Source organism: Embiotoca jacksoni, unplaced genomic scaffold, assembly GCF_022577435.1.
Source record: "Embiotoca jacksoni isolate LCO1_2020_lvr unplaced genomic scaffold, fEmbJac1.0.p SCAF_48, whole genome shotgun sequence".
Lineage (NCBI taxonomy): Eukaryota > Metazoa > Chordata > Actinopteri > Embiotocidae > Embiotoca > Embiotoca jacksoni.
This window is the reverse complement of record NW_027185401.1, coordinates 1,570,861-1,595,592: the sequence shown is the minus strand read 5'-3', so window position 1 is coordinate 1,595,592 and position 24,732 is coordinate 1,570,861. Positions and strand designations below refer to the sequence as shown.

The 24,732-nt window shown below is 43.3% G+C and overlaps 2 protein-coding genes across 2 annotated transcripts; one reads left to right on the top strand and one right to left on the bottom strand.

The window, feature by feature from the left end:
- Nucleotides 1-460: 460 nt before the first annotated feature.
- Nucleotides 461-13,280, top strand: LOC138210696 (collagen alpha-1(X) chain-like). The gene is made up of 8 exons (XM_069169988.1): nt 461-611; nt 1,435-1,515; nt 2,631-2,711; nt 3,051-3,968; nt 9,023-9,307; nt 9,564-9,644; nt 10,085-10,165; nt 10,649-13,280. Exons 1-8 carry the CDS (start codon nt 461-463, stop codon nt 11,569-11,571), a joined length of 2,601 nt encoding a protein of 866 aa, XP_069026089.1. The 3' UTR covers nt 11,572-13,280.
- A 605-nt stretch (nt 13,281-13,885) lies between these two features.
- On the bottom strand, nt 13,886-23,217 carry saga (S-antigen; retina and pineal gland (arrestin) a). Its single transcript, XM_069170041.1, has 15 exons — nt 23,150-23,217; nt 21,535-21,595; nt 21,305-21,349; nt 20,755-20,954; nt 20,226-20,285; nt 20,082-20,149; nt 19,114-19,249; nt 18,580-18,664; nt 18,427-18,499; nt 16,844-16,981; nt 16,660-16,737; nt 15,789-15,803; nt 15,597-15,649; nt 15,420-15,429; nt 13,886-14,570 (listed from the first exon to the last, which is right to left on the bottom strand). The coding sequence occupies exons 1-15, from the start codon at nt 23,195-23,197 to the stop codon at nt 14,450-14,452; spliced, it is 1,191 nt and encodes a 396-aa protein (XP_069026142.1). The 5' UTR covers nt 23,198-23,217; the 3' UTR covers nt 13,886-14,449.
- Nucleotides 23,218-24,732: the final 1,515 nt, after the last annotated feature.

The following is a 24,732-nucleotide window of genomic DNA, read 5'->3' as shown; positions in this document are numbered from 1 at the left end:
CATCATCATCATCCTCTTCCTCCTCCTCTCGCTCCAGATGCCGTCAGGGCTGCTGGGACTCCTCGTGCTGTCCTCCCTCTGCTCGGCCAGGATGTCGTCGAACCCCACCGATCACCAGTCCGACGAAACCGGAGAATTCTCCCCCGACCCCAACACCTACCAATGGCCTGGTGTGGACAGCGAACCCTCAGCCGAGTCGTCGGAGGAAATACTCCCGTGGTATCCCGTTGCCCGTAACGGCCACATGAGGACACCTCCCGAGGGGCCTCCCCAGGGGCCTCCCGAGTGGCCTCCCGAGGGGCCTCCCAACTGGCCTCCTATGCCGCTTTCCGAGGGGCCTCCCGAGGGGCCTCCCGAGTGGCCTCCCAACTGGCCTCCTATGCCGCCTTCCGAGGGGCACCCGTGGTCGACAGTTGGCAACGAGTCCGACCCCTCCGACAGCCTCCGGATGCTCGGGGCCATGGGCCCCACGTCGCCTGACATGACTCCCAATTCGATGAACTGCGACATGATTTTCAACTCTCCCGAACAGATCCCGTTGTCCTGCATCTGTTCGCACTGCAAAGGAACCGTTGGGCCCAAAGGAGACCATGGCGACCGGGGCCCTCCAGGCATGTACAGCACTTTAAAAAAAACAACTTGACATTCAGCCTTTTTTTAGTTTTAGTGCAAAAACCTTCTGACAAGAACTGACCTTTAATTGTGACCAATTAAATAATAATTAAATAAGCAGCTTTGAAGCTTCTGCAGAAAAGCGCCGACCTTTGCGATTTAACACTCGTTCTTTATAATAGACAGCAAACACAGTAGACTCTAAATGTTAAAGTACAGCTTGCCACATTATAATTTGTCTGGGTCTATTGGTCCAGTTGTGTTGAAATTTTATGGTTTTTTTTGTTGTAAAATTACAAAAAATGTTTTAGCAAAAATGGATTACATTGTCAAAAATCCCCTTCCAAACATCGCTAAGAGAAACGTTGATGACTTTTGCTTGTTTCAACAATCAGAACAATCCTTTGCCACTTTTTACATGTAATTTAATGAATTGAAGCGACAGATTCCTCAGTGCTGCTACATTTGACTCTCGAGTGTCTTTATGTGTAAAAATTCGGTCAAAATATCAAGAAACTAGCATTTGAATGGAAATGTAGTTCTTAAAGTTCATAAAATTAACCATTCTGGATTTCTTAGTCATTCACCCAAAATGTGCTGTCTGATACTATACGCTAAAAATCAAATTCAACCCAAAGAAGGTCGTGACACAAGACATTCGACTGCGTAAATGTTGAGGATTGACCATTTAAAGATCAGCAAAGCACCAGCACGGCTCAGTAGTTTAATTCACCTGTGAAATTTGAATGCTAAATTGACAAAATCGGACGATGTTGCCAGAACGGTTTCGTAAAAACTGACCTGACTGTGACCTTTGCTCAGGTCAACCCGGGAGTCCTGGGAGAAGAGGAATGACGGGGTTCAAAGGTCGTCCGGGATTCACAGGCCCTGAGGGGATGAAGGGTGAGTTACACGTCGAGGATTCTCCATCACTGCACTGGAAATGACAAAAAAAAAACAACACAAAAAACTCAGTCCTGATGTTGCAGTTTTGACTGGAACACCTACAGGTTAGCTTATCAATGGACGCCGTCACTGTCACAGGAGCCAGTGCAGTATAGGTGTTGGACAAAATCATATAAAAGGGGATGCATCATTTAATGTCCAATCCTGTCAACACAAAAGCACAAACACCTAACGATTAATAAGCGTCAACATTACAATGATCCCAGGAACACTCAGAGCGTTATAAATGGTTTGGCTTTTGTCCTGGCATGAAGTTTGAATTGTTGGGACCTTACTGTATATATAACCAGGCATCTGTCTTTGTAAAACTATGCCCAATATATCGAATTTGCCAATTTGGAATCAAGTTTGAGACACGTCGAGAACAACAAGAAAATGTATTTCCACAACAAAATGCGTCTGAATGCTGAAATCATTTGTCAAGTATTGCTGAAATGAGCTGAAACCTGATTTGAATTTGCTGAAAATGGCTGAATAAGCAGCTTAAATGCAGAATCTAACCTTGGAAGGTTAAAGGTGAAGGAAATAACAATGAAAATGGTTGAAAACTTGAAAATAATTCCTAAAACGAAGGAGGAAGCGATTGAAGCGTCAGCTGTTTGCTGGAGAATCGGAGGCCTGAAACCTGAAAAAAAACAAAAAAAAACAATGGTTTGAATTTCTAAACATTTAAATTTGAAAGAACGGGATCCTTACTGAACCTGAAAAAAAAAATAATAGGATAACAATAAAGTCACAGGATGAATCTGGAGCCCTTGCATTTCGTAGAAATTTAAGATTTAGATTTTTAACAAATTTGCAAATCTCTTTATCATTATGGGTTATTAAGTGTAGACTGGTGGGAGAACAAAATAAATATAGATCAAATAAAAGTCAAATCCACCTTCCAACAACACTAAGCCTCATTTTTTCAGTTTGTTTCTCATTCTGCTGCCATCTTTAAACCTATCTTCAAAACCACCCTTGACCTGGATATCGTTTTTTAATAGCTTAATAGACTTAATATGTATGTTCTTCTCAGTCACACTCCGTTTTTTTGTCTTTGGTTACAGGACAAAAGGGAGACCTGGGCGACAAAGGTCAGTCCGGCTCCAGCGGCAACCCCGGAGAGAAGGGCATGCGAGGATTCAAAGGTCTGTTGAGATCGCTCGATGTAGCACTCAATGTAGGAGATCAATTGTAAAAGCCTTGTCAGTGTTGCGTGGATACCATTTAACACCAGGACAACAGTTGTTGTCGGTGCCATTCCTTGCAGCTAGACCTTGCAAATCCGATTCCCAAAAGATGTAACAGTTGCGTGGTCGGAAATTGCTGTGGTTAAGGTGCAAAAATAACTCTGGTGGGGAAAATCATGGTTCGAGTTAAGATGACATCATTAAAGTACCGAGTCATTTGTCGTCGTCACAACCAGATGCACTTTGGGCAGTTCAAAGTAATGAAAATATTGTGATGCGTGTTCTTTATGTTTTCAGGGGAGAAAGGGGACCTTGGATCAATGGGGCTCCCAGGTTCACAGGGCCCCCAGGGAGAAACCGGCACATGCCCTGCCTCCTGCGAGAGTGTCCCAGGCGCACCAGGTCCTCAAGGTCCACCTGGATCAGCTGGAGCCCGGGGCCTGCCTGGGGTACAGGGATCTGTGGGACCCAAAGGTGTGATGGGTGATAAGGGCGACCTCGGTAACCCTGGCGATCCTGGTCTAAATGGCCAGAAGGGTGATCAGGGTGATCAGGGGGTGTGTGAGTGTACGGATGGGGCAGATGGTGATGATGGGATCCCAGGTGTCAAGGGGGCTAAAGGGGACAAAGGTGACATGGGTGTTCCGGGTATACAGGGCATCATGGGGCTCAAAGGCAACGAGGGTGTTATGGGTCTCATGGGACAGCCTGGTCCCTGTTCCCCAGCGATCCAGTCGGCGTTCTCCGCAAGTATAAATCAGTCATTTCCGGCTGAAAATTGGCCCGTTCCTTTCTACAACATCATCACCAACCGGCAGGGGCACTTCAACCCAAATATGGGCACCTACACTGTCCCGGTCAACGGCACTTACATCTTCTCCTTCCACCTGGCGGCTGCCGTGAGGCCACTTAAAGTCGGTCTGTTTCTCAATCGCTACCCCGTATTCAAAATAACAGAAGTATCCATCCCAGCCACCACCAGCCAGACAGTCGTCCTCCACCTCTCTATGGGAGACCAGGTATGGTTGCAGGTAAAGGACAGCCAGACCAACGGCATGTACACGGACAATGAAAGCACCAGCTCCTTCTCCGGGTATCTGCTGCACCCGGACTCTTGCGAATTACCCATTGGCCGAAATTTCTTTCTGCGTCCAGTGAATAGTCAGGAAGACTTCAGCTGGGACGGTCCCCCAGGCCCCACCACCCCCCCACCAAATTAGGCTGTACTCCCTTGCACAGTTATAAACGCAGCATCTACAGACACTAATCAAATTATGTGTGTATTTATAACTGCGAGTTTTAAAGGAGGGGTATTCGAGAAATTAAGCATTGTCCATTTTTGGAATTGAGCTCTCTGTCAGAGAAGGTATTTCGGTGATGTGCCCGTTGTGACTGGCTGGTACTCTTCGCTGTTATCTGATGTGAATGCAATCACCGCAAATTATAGTTACATTTTTCTGTATTTCAACATTTTTGCAGTGTCTTGTTTTCGGAAATGATGCCATTTTCTGTGTGTCTTGTGATCATTTGTTATAAGTTAAAACCAACCAAACTACTCTGAGAAAATAAGATACCGAAAGAATATAAGTTAAGAAAAATATCGACCATGAATATACCCCCCCTTTAAATGTGGAGATAAATTCACTCTTATGATTCAACACTACATCTAGGCTTGTATGTGCCAGGCTCACATCTGCATTTAATCATGCACCTTGTTTTTTAATTCATTGTTAAGATTGTTGACCGGGACAAAGACTGTTGGCTGTATTGGTACAGATCTGCTCTAATGGTAAATGTTTTTAAAGCACTTTGCGACCTCGGAGTAAATTTGTTTGGTAATCCTCGAGATCATCTTGCTGAAGCTTTGTTATAGAGCCTTTATCATGTTGCCTTTTCAAATGTTAATGACGCATAAAGACTTTATTGTATATTAAAGTGCAACCAAAGCAGATGCTTCAATTGCAAGTGCTCCAACACTTCATTTTCAGTCATTTTTATTTCTGATATGTATCTCCTTTATCTTATATATATCTTCAACTGTGGGTGATTTTTCTTCTGCTCGATGCTATTCAGCCTCACTGCAATGTTTTAAATCTGTTTCCAGCAGATTATTTACCTCTGTGATGTTTGAGCAATAATTGGCAGGTGCAATGTTTTGTTAACCTGAGTGTGAGAGTACCAGTGCAAATACAATCCTTGACTCTTGGAAGTGGTGTTCCCTTGTTTAATACTGAATACAGCAAAACTATTTTGAAATACAAAACAAGGTGCACAATAAACTCCGACGGCTCTGGGTTTAGTAGAGTTATTTGGGCTCAAAGTGGTTCAAAAGGAGACGGAGCAGGTAAGGAAGGGCAGTGTGAGGGAAACGAGATGTGAAGAAACAAAGAAGATGCAGCACTGAGACGTGGACCGGGCTGGTGAGAGAATTATGGCTAAAAGCTAAAAGCCATACCTCTTTTTTTCCACGAACTAGAATTCCTGGTTGGTGCCAGGTCAGGTTGCAGTTCATATCCATGTCTGTCCAGACTTTTAAAAATGTAGAGAAGATTGAGAATTTGGAAAATAAAGCTGATTCTGATAGAGCGCACGAGTTGTAGCTATGACAGCAGACTATGCATCAAATATGGATGTTGCCCAAGACGCACGATTAGTGTCACCAATTCAGAATTATGGTGTTGAATAATGGACATAAAAGTGTTACTTCAGAACACTATGTCACAGTGAAGTTGACCTTTGACCTTTTGGGAAAAAAAATATCATCACTTCATTTTTATTCTATTAGACCTTAGTGAGAAATTTTGTCAGAAGTGGCGCACAAATTCTTCAGTTACGGCCACGAACGTATTGGATAAATTCACAGTGACCTTTGATCTTTTGACCACCGAAATCTCATCAGTTCACCGTTGAGTCCAAGTAAACGTATAAGCCAAGTTTGAGGATATCCCCTCGAGGCGTTCCTGAGATATCGTGGCAAAACTGCACAGAGAATTATTTTATATTTGAACAAAAGGAAATCTTAAAGGCAAAATACACAATCCGACGATTTGTGGAGACTTTTAAAGGTGTAAACTCAATAAAAAATAGCTGAATTTGCACGACTAACAAAACTATAAATATAGATATTGATATCAGATATCAGATTAAAAACTAACCTTGTTTGGAATAAAGTTAATAAGCTTGCAACCAGCTCAACTAGCAAACTGTGTGTTGAAGCAGCAGATGGGCTCGAAGCTTTACTGATAAAAAGTTGAAAGTTCACTGATACTGAACTTGTCGGTACAATAAACCATGGTCATGTTAACAACAGTTGCCACAAACAATCATTAAACATCCTTTGTTGGTTACATTTTCATCACACTTTGAAATTAAAATCAAACTTTCCCCAGACACTCTTGTTTGACTCTTTTTTTGTTGTTGTTGGTGGTTTTCATCTTTTTGCAAACTCGCACCACATATAAATCTATCAGCATTTTCTGGGTCCCTACCTCATTTAAAAGGTCCCAAAACTATTAAATGTGTGCTGTATTTTTTTCTTCTACATCACAGAGCTCCATTGTTCAAATAAGAGGACGGGTGCCTAACTTTACAGCAGAATTAAACATTTACAGCCTCGTAAAAAATGGTTTTGGTCTCTTTAGCTAATTTCCACGTTCTTGCCAACTTGTACGGCGGTGTGAATTTTTTTCCAAACTCACCTGTTAAATATGTATTAAGGCTTAAAGTTAGGCATAATTAAGGGTGGGTTTGCTTTGAGTGACAGGCGAGTGCCCTTGCAGTTGGTGAGCTGCCAGCAGGTTTCAGCATTAAGGCTTCATTCAGCCTGCCTCAGCTCCAACGCCACACTACCGCCTCTTTGCCCATTTTTCGTTTAGCTGGGAGAAAGGCGGAGTCAGGCACTGCGCCAAGATGGTGACGGCCAGAACCAACCGGCCAGAACTGAGATTTTAAAACCGCTCCTCAAGGAACCCAGGGGCGATGTCACGAACACGACATTCATTTTCTTTTTAATTTTGGCTGCAGCGTGTTTCAGAAGTGCCCCCGAAGTTACTCTTCTTTCCACGAAAAGCAGGCGCCTACTCTATTTTTTGACAGAAACCACGTCAAGTTGCGCAGACAGGAAGTCAGACGCAGGAGTGGCATATGTGCATCTTGAAGACCCGAAGTCTAATCATTACATCATTACGTTTGTCCTAAATTTGTAAGAAACTCTCAAAGCGTTTCGGAAATAGCGCGTTCACGTGAATGGGACGGAGGTAAAGTCACAAGGACCTTTGACCCCCCCCCCCCCCCTCCCAAAGTACACTTTGTCCAAGAACATGTGAAAGTGAACACGTGAATAAATTCCCTCGTGGCGTTCCTGAGATATCGTGTTCATGAAAACACAAGGGTTGGCACGGAGGCCTGAAAAATCTGCAGGGAAACAATACCGGGAATCTGTGGCTGGAGGTGGAAAATAATTTTGCCGTTATTAGTGCAAAATGTTGGACTCTGAGAAACCAAACTTGATCGAAGTAAACCCTGAAAGTGAGTCAGACAGAACGTTCCAGAGACTGCCGGGAATAGAGAAGAGTTGTGGAAAACAAACATGGTCTGAGACGATTTGTTTGAAAGGATGAGAGACAAAAGGAGGGTGGAGGACGATGGAACGATTAGCAGATAAGCGCTCCTCTTTCTGCTCTGAATGTGTTTTTTGTTTTTTTGCTGTTTCATGGTGAAGGAGGCCACATCGCAGGCAGAGGGCCCAATTCCTCTTCAGCGGGACAATGACGAGACGCCTCCCCTTTCCCACCTGTCCCGTCCCGCCCCGTCCTCAGCCTTTGTCATGCGGGTGCCCCACCGGGCAGATCGAAATCTGAAGGAAGTTTTGTTTCGGGCAAGACTTATAAATGCATCAAAGCCTCTTCGATCCACTTCGTATTCCCTAAAAAATGCTTCAACAGACGATGCTGCGCGACTCAGAAGGGACGGTGAGTTCTTCATGAAGTACTTCAGAGGATTTTATTTTTCTAGTCTGAGACCAGTTTAAGCGGGCAGGAAAATGATGTAGGTTTGTTCTTTTTAAATGTTTGAGTTAATGTCAAGTCAAATTAGTAAAAGCGTAGGGTTGGGCGATGCGGACAAAATCCAATATGACGATATTTTTGAGCAAAGACTTCAATATCGATGTTGCGAGTGTATAGTAGGAATGACTCTCTGTGTTTTCACTAAATATTTATATTACAAAAAAAACCAAACATCAATAATGTGGATAGAATGACTCAGTGGGTAAAGACAAATATTGAAACAGCTGGAAGAGTTTTGTAAGTTCAAAAAAATTACACCACTTTACTGTGAGGCAGCCTTTCAAAACAGGAAAAGACATCAAGATACTACGATGTAATTGAAGGCATCACAACATTTTTTTGGTGCACGTTGTGAATTACAAACTCACTGAAGACATTTACGAATGTGAACTACGTAATAAATTCCCAACAGACAAGAGCGTTAACATGAGACTTCTGTGAACAATGATAAATAAGACAATGAGCCTGTTACTTCAACTCCTTTCTTCCGTCTTCTTTACCTGTTCGTGTGATTTTTGTTGTTGTTTTTGTTTTGTATTTCTGTGATGTATCTCGGGCATTTGTATAAAGAACAGGGAAGGGTGATCCAATCGCAACCGGCCACTCGAGACGCATTCGACTCATGCCAAATGTGAACTGCCTTACTTAAAGCTGTCCACTTGTGATTGGAACATCTAGAACCCGTGTTTAATGCCAGATGCCGGAAAACCAGGAAGGTCTCAGGAGGGTTACTTCGGGTATGGAGCGGGTTTCAAAGCTGATGGCGCTTTTTGTTATACTCGTTAAATAGTCCTGAAAAGTCATTTTGTTAGTCGAATCAAACAGTTTGCGGGCGCATTATTACTCTTCCTGGAGTTGGAGGATGGCCGACCCCGTCCCGGTCCAAATCAGCTTGCCTCAAAAACACGCTGTGGCAAATCAGATAGAAACAGACATTGAAAACATAAAAAAACCCCCACCTGACTCCTATTCACTGGAAACAGATTGACGATATTTTACTCCGCTGCCATAAAGACTTGAGGGAAATAATGACAAACGACCTCATCATTTTCTTCTTCCCCTAGATGTTGTCGAGGCTGCTGGGACTCCTTGTCCTGACCTCCGTCTGCTCAGCCGGACTGCCACCAAATGTCCCCCAATTTTGGCCCATTGAAGAGGAAAGCTCGACCTCTGAACTTAACGGTCAACCGTGGTCTGGCTCAGGTGACGGGGCGTCATCTGAGCCATCAGTCTCCATGTACCCACAGATGCCACTCGGGGGACGACCCTGGCCACCCGGCGGCCACATGAGCGATAGCCCTGACATGCTCCGGCTGAGCGGGGCCAACAACCCGGCGATGCCATCTATGCCCGATATGTCCTTCTGTGACAAGCTGCTGAACATGTCGGTACTGCCACCTGTCAACCCGACCCAGCTGTCCTGCATCTGTTCACATTGTAAAGGAACTGTGGGGCCCAAAGGAGACCGTGGAGACCGAGGCCCTCCAGGCATGTAGACCACTTTAAATGACCTGTCTTTGTTTGAAAGCTGGCAGCAGCTGGAGGCTTTGATTTTGGTTCCATCGCGATATCTAGCAGTGTGTTGTGATTGCTTTGTCAAATCAGAGGTGGGAAAGGTCACAACAGCAAAGGCCATCTGGTCTCTGCAGAAATCCCCTCTTCGTCTTCGATGTTAAATTGATAAAATCTAAAGACATTGCCGAAAGGTTTTGTTGAAACTGACCTGACTGTAACCTTTCATCAGGTTATCCTGGGAGTCCTGGGAGTCGAGGAATGACGGGGTTCAAAGGTCGTCAGGGGTTCACGGGCACTGAGGGGATGAAGGGTGAGTAACACATCAAGGATTCTCCGCCGCTGCACTGGTAATGAAAAAAAACACATAACCAAACCTCAGCCCAGTCGTTATGAGGTAACAGCATCATCTAAATTATTCTGACATAAACCAAATTAAACATGGATGTAAAAAACAGCAGTCTGTCTGCTTTCAGCTCAATCGCTGTGTCGCTGTCTGAGTTCAGATTTGTTGGGAGTAGAAAGAGGTTTGCTTCCATACATTTGTGTACATCAACTTGTTGAAGCTCAATCTGCATACACCAACCAAGTGGCATTTTTTTTCAATTTGTTTCTCACTCCGCTGCCACCTTCAAAGGAATCTTCACAACAGGCAGGCCGCCAATGGACTTGACTTGGGAAGTGATGGTATTTTTTTTGGCCTCAACATGGATCACCACCTTTACTAATTTCTGCTTTTGTCTGTTGTTACAGGTCAGAAAGGAGACCTGGGGCCGAAAGGACAGAATGGCGTACCCGGTTACATCGGGAATAAGGGCGGCCGAGGATTTAAAGGTCCGCTGAGATCACGCTATGTAGAAGTTCACTCCATTTAAAGGGGCATTAAGTGCTACATAGATGGGACTTAAACAAAGACAGCAATTCTTGCCAGTGTTTTGCAAAAATTGTCGACGTAAAAAGTGGGAGAGTCCGAGTTGAGTGCTTTGTTGACCATCCATGCCTTCCAAAACGGCATTGTCATTGGACAAATAGCAGCTTTATGGTCTGACACTTCAATGGTTGGGGTACAGAGATGATGTAATGGGGGGGGGGGGGGGGGAGTTGTGGGTTTTTACTAAGAAGTACTTGGTTATGTCAAAAAGTATTATGTTCCCTGTCAAACGGAAACCAAAGTTAACTGTGGGTACAAGTACAAGAGTCACAATTTCTATGACCACTAGAAGGCTTCTTGCCAAGAAAAAAAGACATGAGACACTAACTTAGTATCTATGTTAACGTAATGTAAATATTCATGATGTGTGTTGCATGTGTCTTCAGGGGACAAAGGGGACCTTGGATCAATGGGGCTCCCAGGTTCACAGGGCCCCCAGGGAGAAACCGGCACATGCCCTGCCTCCTGCGAGAGTGTCCCAGGTGCACCAGGTCCTCAAGGCCCACCTGGATCAGCTGGAGCCCGGGGCCTGCCTGGGGTACAGGGATCTGTGGGACCCAAAGGTCTGATGGGTGATAAGGGCGACCTCGGTAACCCTGGCGATCCTGGTCTAAATGGCCAGAAGGGTGATCAGGGTGATCAGGGGGTGTGTGAGTGTACGGATGGGGCAGATGGTGATGATGGGATCCCAGGTGTCGAGGGGACTAAAGGAGACAAAGGTGACAGGGGTGTTCAGGGTGTACGGGGCCTCATGGGGCTCAAAGGCAGCGAGGGTGTTATGGGTCTCATGGGACAGCGTGGTCCCTGCTCCCCAGCGATCCAGTCGGCGTTCTCCGCAAGTATAAATCAATCATTTCCGGCTGAAAATTGGCCCGTTCCTTTCTACAACATCATCACCAACCGGCAGGGGCACTTCAACCCAAATATGGGCACCTACACTGTCCCGGTCAACGGCACTTACGTCTTCTCTTTCCACCTGACAGTTGCCGTGAGGCCACTTAAAGTCGGTCTGTTTCTCAATCGCTACCCCGTATTCAAAATAACAGAATCAGCCAAACAGACCACCACCAGCCAGAAAATTGTCCTCCACCTCTCTATGGGAGACCAGGTATGGTTGCAGGTAAAGGACAGCCAGACCAACGGCATGTACACGGACAATGAAAACACCAGCTCCTTCTCCGGGTATCTGCTGCACCCGGACTCTTGCGAATTACCCATTGGCCGAAATTTCTTTCTGCGTCCAGTGAATAGTCAGGAAGACTTCAGCTGGGACGGTCCCCCAGGCCCCACCACCCCCCCACCAAATTAGGCTGCAGTCAGTCGCACAGTTATAAACGCAGCATCTACAGACAGCCAATCAAATTCTTCGTGTTTTTATAACTGCGAGTTTTAAAGGAGGGGTATTCGAGAAATGAAGCATTGTCCATTTTTGGAATTGAGTTTTTTTTGTCACAGAAGTTACCGCGATGATGTGCCTGTTGGGTAGCTGCTCCTCTGCTGTAATCTAATCAAATAATGTTCAAACAAGAGAATTACAGACTGACTAACCGGATAGGGAATGTTGGTATAAACTGGGCGACTATTTCAATCGACATTCTCCTTCCTTATCTCTTATCTGTGTGTTACCGTTTTCAAAATCGCCGCAGAAGTTTTGATCATACAGTAAGGCAGGCCTACTTGGTTCCTTTTCGGTTTCAAGGAATAATAATGAGCCAAAGTATTTTGTTCCCCTATAAGTAGAGTGATATATGGAGATAGGACAATCACAACTGTGACACTGAAAGATAGAGATGAAATTAATAACAAGTCTTTTACTTCCTTGGACTAACTCTAACTAACAGTTGGGTTCTCCAACATGAAAACGCACCCAAAAAATAACAAAAATAACAAAAATACCCCGCCTTTAAAAGGTGGATATAAATTCACTCTCATGATTCAACACGTATGAAAATGCTTCAAAGCTTACAAATGCCAGCATTTGATCACACACTCGAATAGATCTTTAGATTGCCAAGCTCGCCAAAGACTTTTTGAGGCAGCTGTAGAAGTTAAGACCTGCCATAAAGGTAAATGTTTCAGAAGCACTTTTCATTCCAATTAGTTTTTTTGTTTTTTTTTAATGCTTGAAGCTTGCCGCAGCTTAGTTTTAGGAGCTTTATCGTTTTGCCTTTTCAAATGTGGACGTCATCGGAACGATACTATTTGACAGAAAATGCAAAATATGTGAAACGGAATCAAGCGTTAGAACAAAATCAGGACGAGTCTGTTGAGACGGACGTTTCAAGAGAAGCAGGTGTGAGGAGGACCATGTGGAAGAAACAAGACGTGGAGAAAAGGAGGAGGCCGAAGACGCGACGACGAGACATGAACAGGGCTGTCAAAAGAATCTGAGTGATATTATTGCAAAGTTTTCCATAAAATGAGGTAAAGAATTTTGAGTCACAAACTGCAAGAGAAATAAAAAATCAATCTCAACCTGCCGTTCAATTTACACACAAAACTCTTGTTTTCTGAGACAAAAAGGAAATTTGTCAGCGAGGCAAGTATTTCACCTGTTTCCAAGTTGTTGTTTTTTTTGTTTTAACAATTAAAATTAGTACCAATTGCAATTATTTGATATTTTCTGAATTTTGAAGAAAACTTTGTCTTAAAGGCAGAATACAAGATCTCGGGATTTGTAAAGATGTTGTTTTTTTTGCTTCATCTAACATCGAAAAACAAACAAATTCAATTTGCACGATGAAACTTAACTTTTACTACCACATTTGAAAAAGAAGATAACCTTTTTGAATTTATAACAATTTGTTTAAAAATGGGACACCTTCAGATGATTCTGTACATGCGATTAGTGGATTCAGTCCGGAATCAAGCTCTGCATGCAGTGATAAAACTATCTCCCACCATCGGCCCCGAGCTGTTCTCAGCGACCCCGTCGTGTCACGTTTGAGCTTCAGTTTGTTGCGATGTGCCAGTTGTGTTGTTTTTTTTTTTGCCTGAAATTAAAAACGTTCTCCTGAAGCTCGTGTCGGGACTCTTTCTTTAGAAACTTTAACTTTTTGCGTAACTAATAAATCTGAACAGATCAGCGGTTTTTTTTTTTGAGGCCCCCGCCTGCTTAGAACGTCCAAAAACAATTGCATTGAAAAAACAAAGAACACAATCGAACGAGAAGTCTGGTGACGCAGTCCTAGCCGAGTTTTCATTTCCATCAATAAATCCCACGTGCAGAGAAAAAAACAAACAATTAACGTTTGTGCATCGCATTATTCAGAATTGTGTTTTTTTCTGAATCAAAATGCACTCGGGCACCAAATGTATATTAATATACTTGTACTATTTCCTGTTCTGTGTGCCGAAGAAAGAAAAAAAAAAGCGAGCGGGTGTTTTTGGGGAAATTGCTGAGCATTTTCTTCAATGAAACTGCAAATTTGTGAGGCGGTTTAAAGATTTTATGTCATCGGTAGGAATTATCGGGCTTGGAGGCCGAGTAGCAAGGTCAGAAAGTATCGGCCGACATGGCTTGATGACCAAAATAAATATAGAACAACACCAGATCTATTTAAGCTTTGAAAATATTTTTTTTTTAATGTAATAATGACATATCAATGCATCTATTGTTTAAATGTCACATGACCCTTCCATGTAGTCGTGACCTTGAGCCTATAGAAATTGCAATACACCAGAAGAAAGAGCAGCGAATTCAAGGATGGATGAATCAGCTTTTATTGTCACGGTTCAAAACGGCAGTCTCACACACACACACACACACACACACACACACACACACACACACACACACACACACACGAAAGTAAAGTTCAGCCCGCTAGACTCAGGAAACATTTCTACAGTTAAGTTGGAACTCAAAAGCAGCAGAAGTCTAAATTTAGAGGCTCTTTTTCAGTCGCAGGTCAAACGTGATTTAAATTTCGGCTTCGATAAAAACGATTCTGTGCCGTCATTCACGACACGCTCGTTCTCTGCTCGTAGAAAATGAAATTGTGCACTTGCTTCACAGCTGAACACGTGACAGGCAGCCATTCACCGACACTAAAAACACCTTTAAGTCTAAACTTTTTTTCGAGTGCAAACTCCCGAGGCGACTCGAACTCCTCCCCCGGGGGGGGCGGGGGGGGGGGGGGGTCTTTGCTTCAGCCGTCGTCGTCGCCCCGGACGACTCGTTTCTTCTATTTCTCTTTGGGCGCCATGTCTTCGCCGCCCGACACGTTGCCTTCCTCGTCCTCGTCGGCCATCCCCTTCAGGTTGGTGCGCTTGAATTCCTCGAACACCATCTCCTCCTCCAGCTCACTGCAAACGGCATCAGAGAGGAACTGTTAGCGGTTGCCGGGAGACGGCCCGCACGTACAGAAACTTGGTTCGAGACGAACGCGACCTTCAGCGCGAGGGGAGCTTCAGCTGAACAGTGACCTTTGACCTCAAACAGCAGAAACAGGATTTTGATATATAGACTGTATATAAAAATTGGACGTAGCTTACGGGTTTGAAAAATGCGGCCGATGAAGAAGTTCCTGAAACTGCAATACCACCGAGTGCCACCAGAGGTCGGCTCCAAAAAAAAGCCTGCAGCCCCATAGACTCCCATTCAACTCAAATACAAAGCCAATTTTTTTTATAAGTTATTTCGGTGTTATTAGCTAATGTCACTCCTTATTAGTTTCCCGGCGGTCCATATGAAAATCATAAATTACAAAAAGCCTACCCCAAAAAAAACTGATTTTGAAACAGAGTATTTGAAGTCAACAAGTAAAGCTGGCAAAAGGTAAAACAAACACAAAAAAGGGCATAAAATAACAGGACATCACAAAACAAAGAGAGGAAAGCTGATACTGCTGATGAAGACACGGTTATAAAAAAACAAAAAGGGGAGCCGACAGGAACGAAGGCCTGAAAAAGAGCCGACTAAGCGAAAACGGATCCTGGAACACGAGCCTGTCCGACGGCCAGAGGACATTTACGCCGAGTGGCACGACGCAATAAACACAAGAATATTCATCCTCAGCAAACCTGCCGTCACTCGCAGCTCATGTTCACCGCTTCACTCACTCGCTGCAGAGTTCATTCACAGCTCCGACGGACTAAAATCTCAGAGTCAACCAGACAAAAATAACCACTGGAATTCTTTTTTTGCATATTTACCTCTCCCTCGCTGTTGGCAGCAATAAAGCAAATAAAGGGAAAAACCAGGAAGAGCAGCGTGAACACATTTATGCACACAAGTAGGTACAGAAAAGTTTGCTCATTTTAGAATAAATAATGCGTTTCAGAACAATAAAAACAAACAAAAAAAACACAGTAAAATGTGTGTTTTCTTGCCTGCATCAGGTTTAGGATGCATCAGTTTGAAGGGAACCTCCAGGCCGACCTCACTGCAACAAACCCAACAAGCGTTTAAAAAAAAAAAAATGAAATCATAATTAGTCACTTATTTATTTATTTTTTTTACTAGAAAAACTCAACTGAATAGTTCATGTTAATGATTAAAAAAAAAAGGAGACATGAACTCACCTTGATCCCATCATCCTTTGAGAGCGTGGCGGAGACAAAAGAGGAAAATCAGAACAAGTAGAAAACTTTTTTATTTTTTAAAATTTTTTTATTGAAAGGAGTTTTGATTCGTACAGAGCGACAGCGATCGTTTGCAAAGTCAAGAGGCGGCGGTTTCCATCCAAAATGGAGATGACTACAGTGACGACCCAGTTGCATTTTGGGCTGCAGGTCATTGATCAAATTGTAATGCAAGAGCTTTGTCGTTGTCCCCCCCCAAAAAAAACAACAAAAAAAAACCTTTTTCTAAACCAGAGGAGCAATGTCGACTCCGCAACCTGGTTCTCCCGGTTAGTTGTCGGGGAAACAAAGCACTTTGAACCGTGAGCCAAGTTAGTCGAGCGTTCGTCAGAGACCCATCTGTGCAGTTGGCTTCGCTAATTTTTATTACTCACTCAGGAAATGAGCATCAAAAAAGGTGCATGATGTCATAAATTGCCCTTTAACAAAAGTTGGAGGACTAAAGATTCGGTAGGGCCCCCGTGGCAAACCTTTGAAACGGGCACCATGATCCCTAAGGCAGGCCGTGGTCACGCACACACCTCCCTTATTTCCTGTTTTTAACCGGTGCCTGGTTGTAATGCTTTACTCCCGTCAGAAGGTGGCGGCAACGCGCCTAAAAGCTGCCCTTCAGCTGCCATTAAATAACATCGGCTCTGAACTCAAATAGTTCAGAGCCAATTGTGAATAGTAGGTTTTGCATGAAATATCCATCCCTGATGTATATAGATAGATAGATAGATAGATAGATAGATAGATAGATAGATAGATAGATAGATAGATAGATAGATAGATAGATAGATAGAGATATATATACACATTAGAGACTGACCCTCCAACGATGAGCTTCACCATGACCCGGTAGGAAACCATGATCCCATTAACCTCCTTCAGCACACCTTCTCTGATGCTGAAAGAGGAAAAGAGAGGAAAGAAAAGAAAGGAAAACAGAGTTGACGTTTAATGCCTTGCAGAAACTTTTCGATTTCCCCCGACGGCGACTTTGCTTCACTCACATGCTGGACGACGCCAGGTTGGTGTCTTCGTGCTTCAGCTTGCCGTCCAGAGCGATGCCCCGCCTCTCCTTGTTGTTGGCCAGCACGGGCAGCAGCTTGTAGACTTTCTGCAGCGTCGCGCCGGCGGGCACCGAATCCCTGACGAAGACACGGAGACACATTAAAACAACGTAAATACGGCGATCGGGAGAAGTACAGCGACGATGGCAGCAAACGGACTGAGTCAGCATTTTTTTTTTTAAATCTGAAATGTCCCGAGAGAGTTTTCTGTTGAATTTTAAAACAACTAAAAGATGCAAGGACGGTTTATCAGATTAGAAACTAGAAAAAGTGACAAAAGCAAGCTGTTGAGCTACATTTTTTTTTTACGTTCATATATTTAAGATAGATGTTTTTTTTTATTTCTACATCCTGGATATCAAGACAGAAGTATTAACTTCAACCATTACGGATCAAAATAACAAAACCTCTGGGGGTCTCTTTGGAGCCTTATAGGAGTCGTGTTCAGCTCCTCTTCTGTGGCTGGAAGTCCGAAACACACACTGAATATAAAAAATGAAAATAACCTCTGACGTCACCCTGCGGTTTCCTAAAAAGGACAGTTTGGAAGTTTAGGTCCAGATATCTTTAGTCGTGTCCATTCAAGCAGGTCCTCACTCAAGTTTTACTCCCACCCCTCGCTGCTCTCCCAAATACTGTCACTTCAAAAAAAAAAAAAATATATATATGTATATATACACCACGACGGTTGATGCTCGCTTGAAAGAAGAGTTTTGAGTTTTCTCAGACTGCCGACGGCCTCCGATGTCTCTCTCCTGCAACAAAGTCTAGCAAGGTTTCCTCACGTGAGAAAAACGGAGGAAGAACTTCCATCGAAGAGTTCCTCCTGTAAATGAGCCACATGTTTTTGTGTCTCAACCGCAGACAGACCCTACAGAAGCTGTAGAACCACGACGACTCCATCGCGCGTCCCCGAAGCACAAACGTTCCCGGTATTCCCGTCGCCGTCCTCCGATATCCCTCTGATTCTTTGTGAAGAATCTTTTGTCTACCTTTCCTGTTTCTCTTCAGAGTAAAACTGAAATGCGATATCCTGTTTTCCCGGTTTGCGTCTCGGGTGAGATGGAAGCGCCGCTGTACCGAGGTTTCACACCGGCGTTACATAGTCGATGACAAGAAATAGATATTAACCCCGATTTTAGATATTTGAAAAGCAGAACTTTTAACATCGGGTCTGCGAGCGTCTTTTTGCCTCGTCTATCCTGCCTACGTGTTCTGGTTCTGTGCCGCGGCAGCAGGGCGGGGAAGTAGAGTTCTGGTTCAAGTTCTGTTGCACGTGTTGAATAAATAAACATCTGCCAACTAAACGATACTTCATTATTTCTTATAGTGCATAAATGTACAATGTTACTTAGAATAGTTAAACCAATAAATGCAAAAATAAAGTTTCAAATAGACCCCGTGATCGGTCGACCTCTTTTAGTCTTGGGAGCGAGATCGTGACATGACGACGTACCGATGTGATGACGTCTCTCTCTAGTTTATTTGTATTTATTTATTTACATGCGTGTGCCGATCATTACCCAGAATCCTCGATATCCACGCATTTGACGTAGCTGTCGTTGGAGTACAGCACCACCGTGGAGATCTGGTCGACTGGGAGACGGAACAAACGGACAAAACGTTCACGGCCACGTCCGATTGTCGTCGGGGAGATGTTGCGGAGTCGCGCTTACCGGAGAGGATGACGTTCTTGATGTTTTTGTTGGAGCTGTTTGTGATGTTGACGTGAACTTTGATGGTCTCGCCGTGGTAATAAATCTGCAAACATGGAAGTGGACATCTGTCAACACCTCGGCTTTAAAAAAAAAATTTAAAAAAAAGAAATCGTACTTGTTGGTTATTTCCTCCCGTTTGTACAAATTTGCCATTTTTACAAACATCCAGTTAAAAAGCAGGTAAAAATCTATTTAAAAAAAAATGAGACAGACACCAGAGAAAAATCCATAAAGGCAACTCTTCCACAGGACTACAACATAATGAGAAGAACGCAATCGTTTATATTTGAGATGAAAGCGTGATATAAATATATTGTGCTCCCGAGTTTTGAAAGAATTTGATCCACTGAGATTTTAGACTTTGGATGCTACGGCCGATTATTTCCTGACCGACGGGCTGCTGGAAACCGAAAGATATTCAAAAGCGAGAGAGAGTGCTTTCTTTTCTTTTCTTTTTTTTTTAAATTGAAGATGAATAATGAAACAACCCACCTCTTTGTCCAGACTGGCCTGGACGTGCAGCGGTTTGTCCGACATGACGAAATCCCTGGTGGTCTCGACGGTGGGCGGCGCGCCCTCGTCCTCCGGAGCGAACTGGATCTTCCTGAGCATCAGCTTCACCGAGCTCCTGGTTGGACAGACGCAGAGAAATGATAAATATTCATGCGATATTATGGAGAGCGATGCTTTAACGTGATCATCACCGTTAGACGGCAAGTGACCTTCCAAATAAAATTCGTAATCTAAATGTACTTCATCTCGTCGGGGCCGTTCGCTCTCAAAATACAAAACTTTTTTTGTTCGTGGGATCTCCGTTTCCGTGGCGACACACGGGGTACGACTGACGACTGGAAAACAATCAGTCGTCTCAGTGGACGTCCGTGTAATGGTTACTACCCCAGGAAGTAGTCCGGCCCTTAGCAACGAGCCTAGCAACAGAGACGATTTCCAGTCCGTTTTATCGCTTTTTAGAGATCGGTTTCCTCAAACTGAATAAATAAAGCCGGTAGAAACACTAAACTGCTCAGCTAGCTCAATCTGGTTGCGAGTAAGATATCTGCTGAAAAGAAGATATCGATGGAGTCATGTATTTAAGATTTTAGCACCGTGTCTTGTTAAAATATAACCAGCCAAGTTAGCCGCCGCTCGGAGTTAAAGTGCGCGACTATCTGTGGTGTTCGGAGCGACAAATAAGGATGAAAAGAAACTACAGTTTACCAAACGGGTCACATTTAATAGTCCTATAACAAGTACAACAATATTACACTGCATATCATATGAAATTCAGTAGCAGTTCTATATTCCCATTGAGAAGGCGGAGGGATATTTCACGGTGATTTGAGCACGTTCCAAAATGTACAGTCGACCAATCAGATCGCTCGGTCGGGAACTGCTTTGTTGTAAATTCTGTTTTTCCAGAACTGCTTCACTCACTTCGGGACGGACGAACCGGGACTCACCGTTTGCGCACTTTAGCGTCCTGGCTCTCGGCGCTGAACGCCTTCACCTCGAAGTCCACGGTGCATTGCTGCAGGAGAAGAGAGATCTTCGTGAGGAAGTTCGCTTCGTGACCACCGGCTTCGATTCGTCCGGCGGGTTCTTACCTTGCCGTCGTCGTGGGGTGCCGGCTGGAGAGACACCGAGCAAGGCAGGTTGTCGGGAAACTAAGAAGACAAAACAGAAAAAAAAATGAAATAAAAGTTTCGATCATTTCGCGCAAAGCGACAAAGTCCGGAATTTTAATTCGCTGTAATAAAACTTCTTTGAAGTTCAGTGGAACAAACAGATAAAGTTTGTTCCTGTTCAATACCACGTATTGAGCACAATCCTGCTGTTAGTATAAAATAAATTAACGTGCATTATGAGTATAGATGACTTCAGAACATTACTGGCAAAATAGTTTAATCCTTCTTTTCCTTATTCATTGTTTGGGTTTGAATTGTTTGAATTAAGTTTTTTTTTTTTTATCTCTTCAATTTGGGATGCACTGTTGTATGAAAAACTCACTGGCAGAACGAGGCACTAAAAAGGTTTTTAAAAATACACAACTATAACAGTATTTTGGAGGGTATTTCTCCAGTGTTTTGTTTTTTTTTAAGGATTTTTTCTTCTGATGTGTGCGCGTCGTCTCACCTCGAAGAAGAACGGGTAGGCGTCGTTTCCCAGCTTGCGCAGCAGCCTGGCCTGGATCTTGGTGTGGACTCCCTTCTCGCGGTCCTGCAGCGGCGGGTAGACCTGCCGGGTCGACATGAACAGCTCCCGGCGGAAGGCCACCCCCATCACGTCCATGTCGTCTCGGCCGTAGGAGAAGGTGCAGGACAGGGTGACGAAAGCTTAAAAAAGGGGAAGAGGAGACGCGGCCATTTTAAACCTGAAGTTTAAACCGTGTCACTGTGGTGAACGTCAGTCGTTTTAAATCATTTGCATCGTTTGCATCAACATTTGCAATCGTGTTATTTCGCCGAATATTTGTGGGGTTTATTGAAATTAAACCTTTCCGGAGGACAGGATTTCAGATTAGTGCCTCAAAAGTAACAATTACTTTAATTATTGATGAATCTGCCGAATAATTCTTTTTTTTTTTTTTAAATCAATAAAATGTCAGAAACAAGTGTCAGGTCTGTTTGTCCAACCAACAGTCAAAAATCCACAAAAAAAATAAAAGTGTGTTTTGTACACCGACCTTTCCTCCCCTGCAGCGCCTCATGATCGATGAGGATGACGCCATCTGGTGGCGAGAAAAAACACTTTAAAGCTCTTCAGGTGACAAAAATAAAAATAAACTTTACATTTTGACTTATTTTGTTTCGGCCAGTGGGGAGGTAGAAGTGGGGAGGCGGGGGGAGGGAGGAGGGAGAGGGGGGAAGGGAAAGGGGAGGTCCTCGACATCGCGTTGGCGTGTTTCCGACTCACCGACCGGTTCCACAGAGTCAACGCGGTCGACGAAGTCTCTTTTCCCCATGTACACTCCAACCTGAAGCACACAAACAAATACTGTAACGATCGGACAGCGAGGTCGCAATAAGAGCAGGAAACAGCATTATTTCAGTTGTATTTTTTTTTTTAAATAAACAAAAACTAATCAGTAAGTATTTAAAAACAGGATTGTGAAAAATTCTATGCCAACTGACCTCTGAGGTCGTTTTCTTCGTCAGGACTGAACCTTCCACATTTCAGACTCATTTCACAGTTACGCATTGTACGTACGTCTAACAGCTTCCCACTTTGTGCACTTATGTTGTGAAGTCATTGTCTGTTTTAAGCATCTTTATTTGTCTTCATTGAAGTGCTCAAAAACAGCTTGTTTTATGATTTATGCCCCCCATCGCTTAGACCTTCTTCAAATTTGGTTAATAAGTTGGTCCAATGATCTCAATTCCTGTTGTTTGAGATATGTCTCGTGTGTGTGTGTGTGTGTGTGTGTGTGTGTGTGTGTGTGTGTGTGTTATTATACCAATCATATTTTCCACTATCACTGTTGCAGGTGTTCCTAATAAACTGGTAACTATATCGAAGAGGGACGCTTTTTTTGTGTGGTTTTTTTGCCTTTGACTCTGTAACCTGCAGCGGGTGGTCTTTATAACGGAGATACAAAACCAAAGGAAAAAAAAAAAAAAAAAAAAAGAAAAAACCAGACTGCATTTCACCACATTATCTGAAACTGTGCTCTCGGGTTGCAGATCGACGCAGTCAGCCGTAATAAATCCGCCGGAGAAAGCACACACGTGGCCGCGGTCGGCTCACGTTGTCGTGGCTTTGCGTTGACCTTGTGAGGATCAGTCGGCTGAGCAGAATTAAAACGCAGCGAGACGGAACGTTTTGGGTTTTTTTTTTATACTCAAAGATGAACTAAATCCACTTTATCTGATGACACCGTCGCCTTCGCTATCCGACGAGCGCTGCTGACAACCTGCCGGGTGTTTAAAGAATATTGCGCACAGCGCGTCCAGCGTCATTTATAAAACGTGTATCGCAAATCAAACCCTGGTCGTGGCTTTTAGCAGAGATATTTTAAATAATCCGGTTTCGTCTTCGAGTGTATTTTGAGAGAAGAAAAAGATTCCTTCTGTCCGTCTGTTCACTTTCGCGAGGAAAATATTCGCAATAAAGTTGGACGATGATCTCGTGAAACACAAAATGAGCCGTTCGCGTTGGAGTTAACCAGCTGATCTCCGAAGCCCTGAACTCATTGTGGGACGGGGGAGGCGGGGGAGGAAGGGGGGGGGTCAAGCTTAAAGCTCATCGGAAAACCCTTAAACGCATCTGTTGCACAAAGCTCTTTAGTTCTTTGTCATATTGAGAGGGACTAATTTTGCTGTGAATTCTGGGTAAATCGGGCACCGCCGCGTGAGCTCTGTTCAACGCCAGAAAGAAACTCGTTTAAAAGTTAAATTTGCAGAGAAAATTCATCGAAGAGTTTAACAATAAAGAGAAAACCATGTGGAAAATAAAATGGCACCAAGTAGACCGAGTTGATCCCACAGCCGGCAGGAGCACAAATAACGTAAAAAAAAAACCTCGTACTCACCGACTTGTCCTTGCAAATCTTCTTGAAAACGATATTTTTGGTACTCATGGTCGGCGCAGATTGAAGGCAGCTGGACGACGGGCGCCTGAGAGAAACAAAAAAACAAAAACAAAACATTAACATTAAAAATCTGTAAATATTTTGTTTGAGTTTTTGTTCAAGAAAAACATTTTAAATCACACCAGCCTGAGTAAACACCTGTAATATCATTAAAATACATTTGAAATTGCTGAATAACTAAAATTGTTTTCGTTACAGTTAAACTCAATCTAGACCTATAACGTTAATGTTTTTAAAGTTTTAAAGACCGTAACTGCTGCTTGTGACACCTGGTTTTCACCAGAACTACTTTATACTAAAGAAGGCCCGACAAAAAAAATAAAGTAAAGAAGTTTTACGGAGAACATAATTTCTTGAAACTACAGCTGATCCTTTTGGAAAACCACCTTCACTCCACCGTGTTTAATGTAGAGGTAGAAATCTCAAGAGAAACGCATCTCAACAACCGTGTATTAGTACTCATTCACTTTGGCGCCCTCTAGTGGCTCAAACACCACACAGTAGAATAAAAAAAAAAAAAAAAAAAAAAGAGAAACATGCACTTAGATTAATTTAAAAAATAAAAAGATTAAAATAAAACTGATTGCTCCGATTTTTTTCCCTTTAGTTAACTGAGCAATATGTATTTTTTTTCCATCCCTCAAACAGAAGTTGACATTTAAAAATAAATGTTTTCACAGAGGCTGTGTTCATTTTCAGGACTCTTAGAAAGGTCCACATTATTTTTTTATTTTTTTTTTGTCTGTAGAAACAATTTCGCCTGGTGGAGTTCAGTCGAGATGACAGAGATGTGTTCACACTTTACTCTGATGAGCTTTCTTAATCCTTTTAAAACCTTCTCGGATGCTTTTCAAATCTCCTGCACGGATAAGTGACATCTGTACAAACAAACAAAAAATCTCTAGAACAAAAAGGGTTTTACTGCGAGGTGTTGAAATATACGAGATGAATGACGACACAGTTTTTGGTTTCTTGACCCGGATGAGTCCGTTTGTTTGTTATCGAGTGTGAAATAATCCTTTCCGAGACAAAACGGACACGTTGCTAATGTAGTCAAATAAATCCCAGTCAGTTTTAACTTATGAAGCTCAGAAACGACACAATATGACCAATAAATCCTTATTTACTGCTTTTGGATGAAGGATTTCTCTACATTTGTGTTTGATATTCAGAAATACATTTTTCCTAGAATGAATGCATTTATTCTCAATTTGGTGCAGAATCTTTTTTTAAAAAAAGGTAGTGATGCTATATAATATGTAAAAAAAAATTGTAATATGTAAACTTTTTTTTTTTTTAAAAAGCTGATGCCTCGGAAGTGTTTGAAGAATCGGGCCGACTCACCTGCTGCTGAAGCGGAGGGTTGATGCGTCGTCGAATCAGAGGAGGAGACGGCCGTCTGTCAGAGGAGCTCTATATGTGAACACCCGCCGTCGGCGTCACGTCCTCTCTCGTCCCCCCCCCGTCGGCCAATCGGGCGACGCGGCTCTGAACTTTGACCAACCCCGGGCGGCGCTGCGGCC

Excerpts from the sequence above, each read along its gene's own strand:
- LOC138210696 (XM_069169988.1), top strand. The coding sequence starts at position 461 with ATGGGCCCCACGTCGCCTGACATGACTCCCAATTCGATGAACTGCGAC. Across the intron at positions 2,712-3,050 it reads GGGCATGCGAGGATTCAAAG|GGGAGAAAGGGGACCTTGGA; the intron begins GTCTGTTGAGAT and ends TTATGTTTTCAG. Across the intron at positions 9,645-10,084 it reads GGGCACTGAGGGGATGAAGG|GTCAGAAAGGAGACCTGGGG; the intron begins GTGAGTAACACA and ends CTGTTGTTACAG.
- saga (XM_069170041.1), bottom strand. The coding sequence starts at position 23,197 with ATGAGTACCAAAAATATCGTTTTCAAGAAGATTTGCAAGGACAAGTCG. Across the intron at positions 18,500-18,579 it reads CAAGAACGTCATCCTCTCCG|TCGACCAGATCTCCACGGTG; the intron begins GTAAGCGCGACT and ends TCCGTCTCCCAG. Across the intron at positions 16,738-16,843 it reads AACCTGGCGTCGTCCAGCAT|CATCAGAGAAGGTGTGCTGA; the intron begins GTGAGTGAAGCA and ends TTCCTCTTTCAG.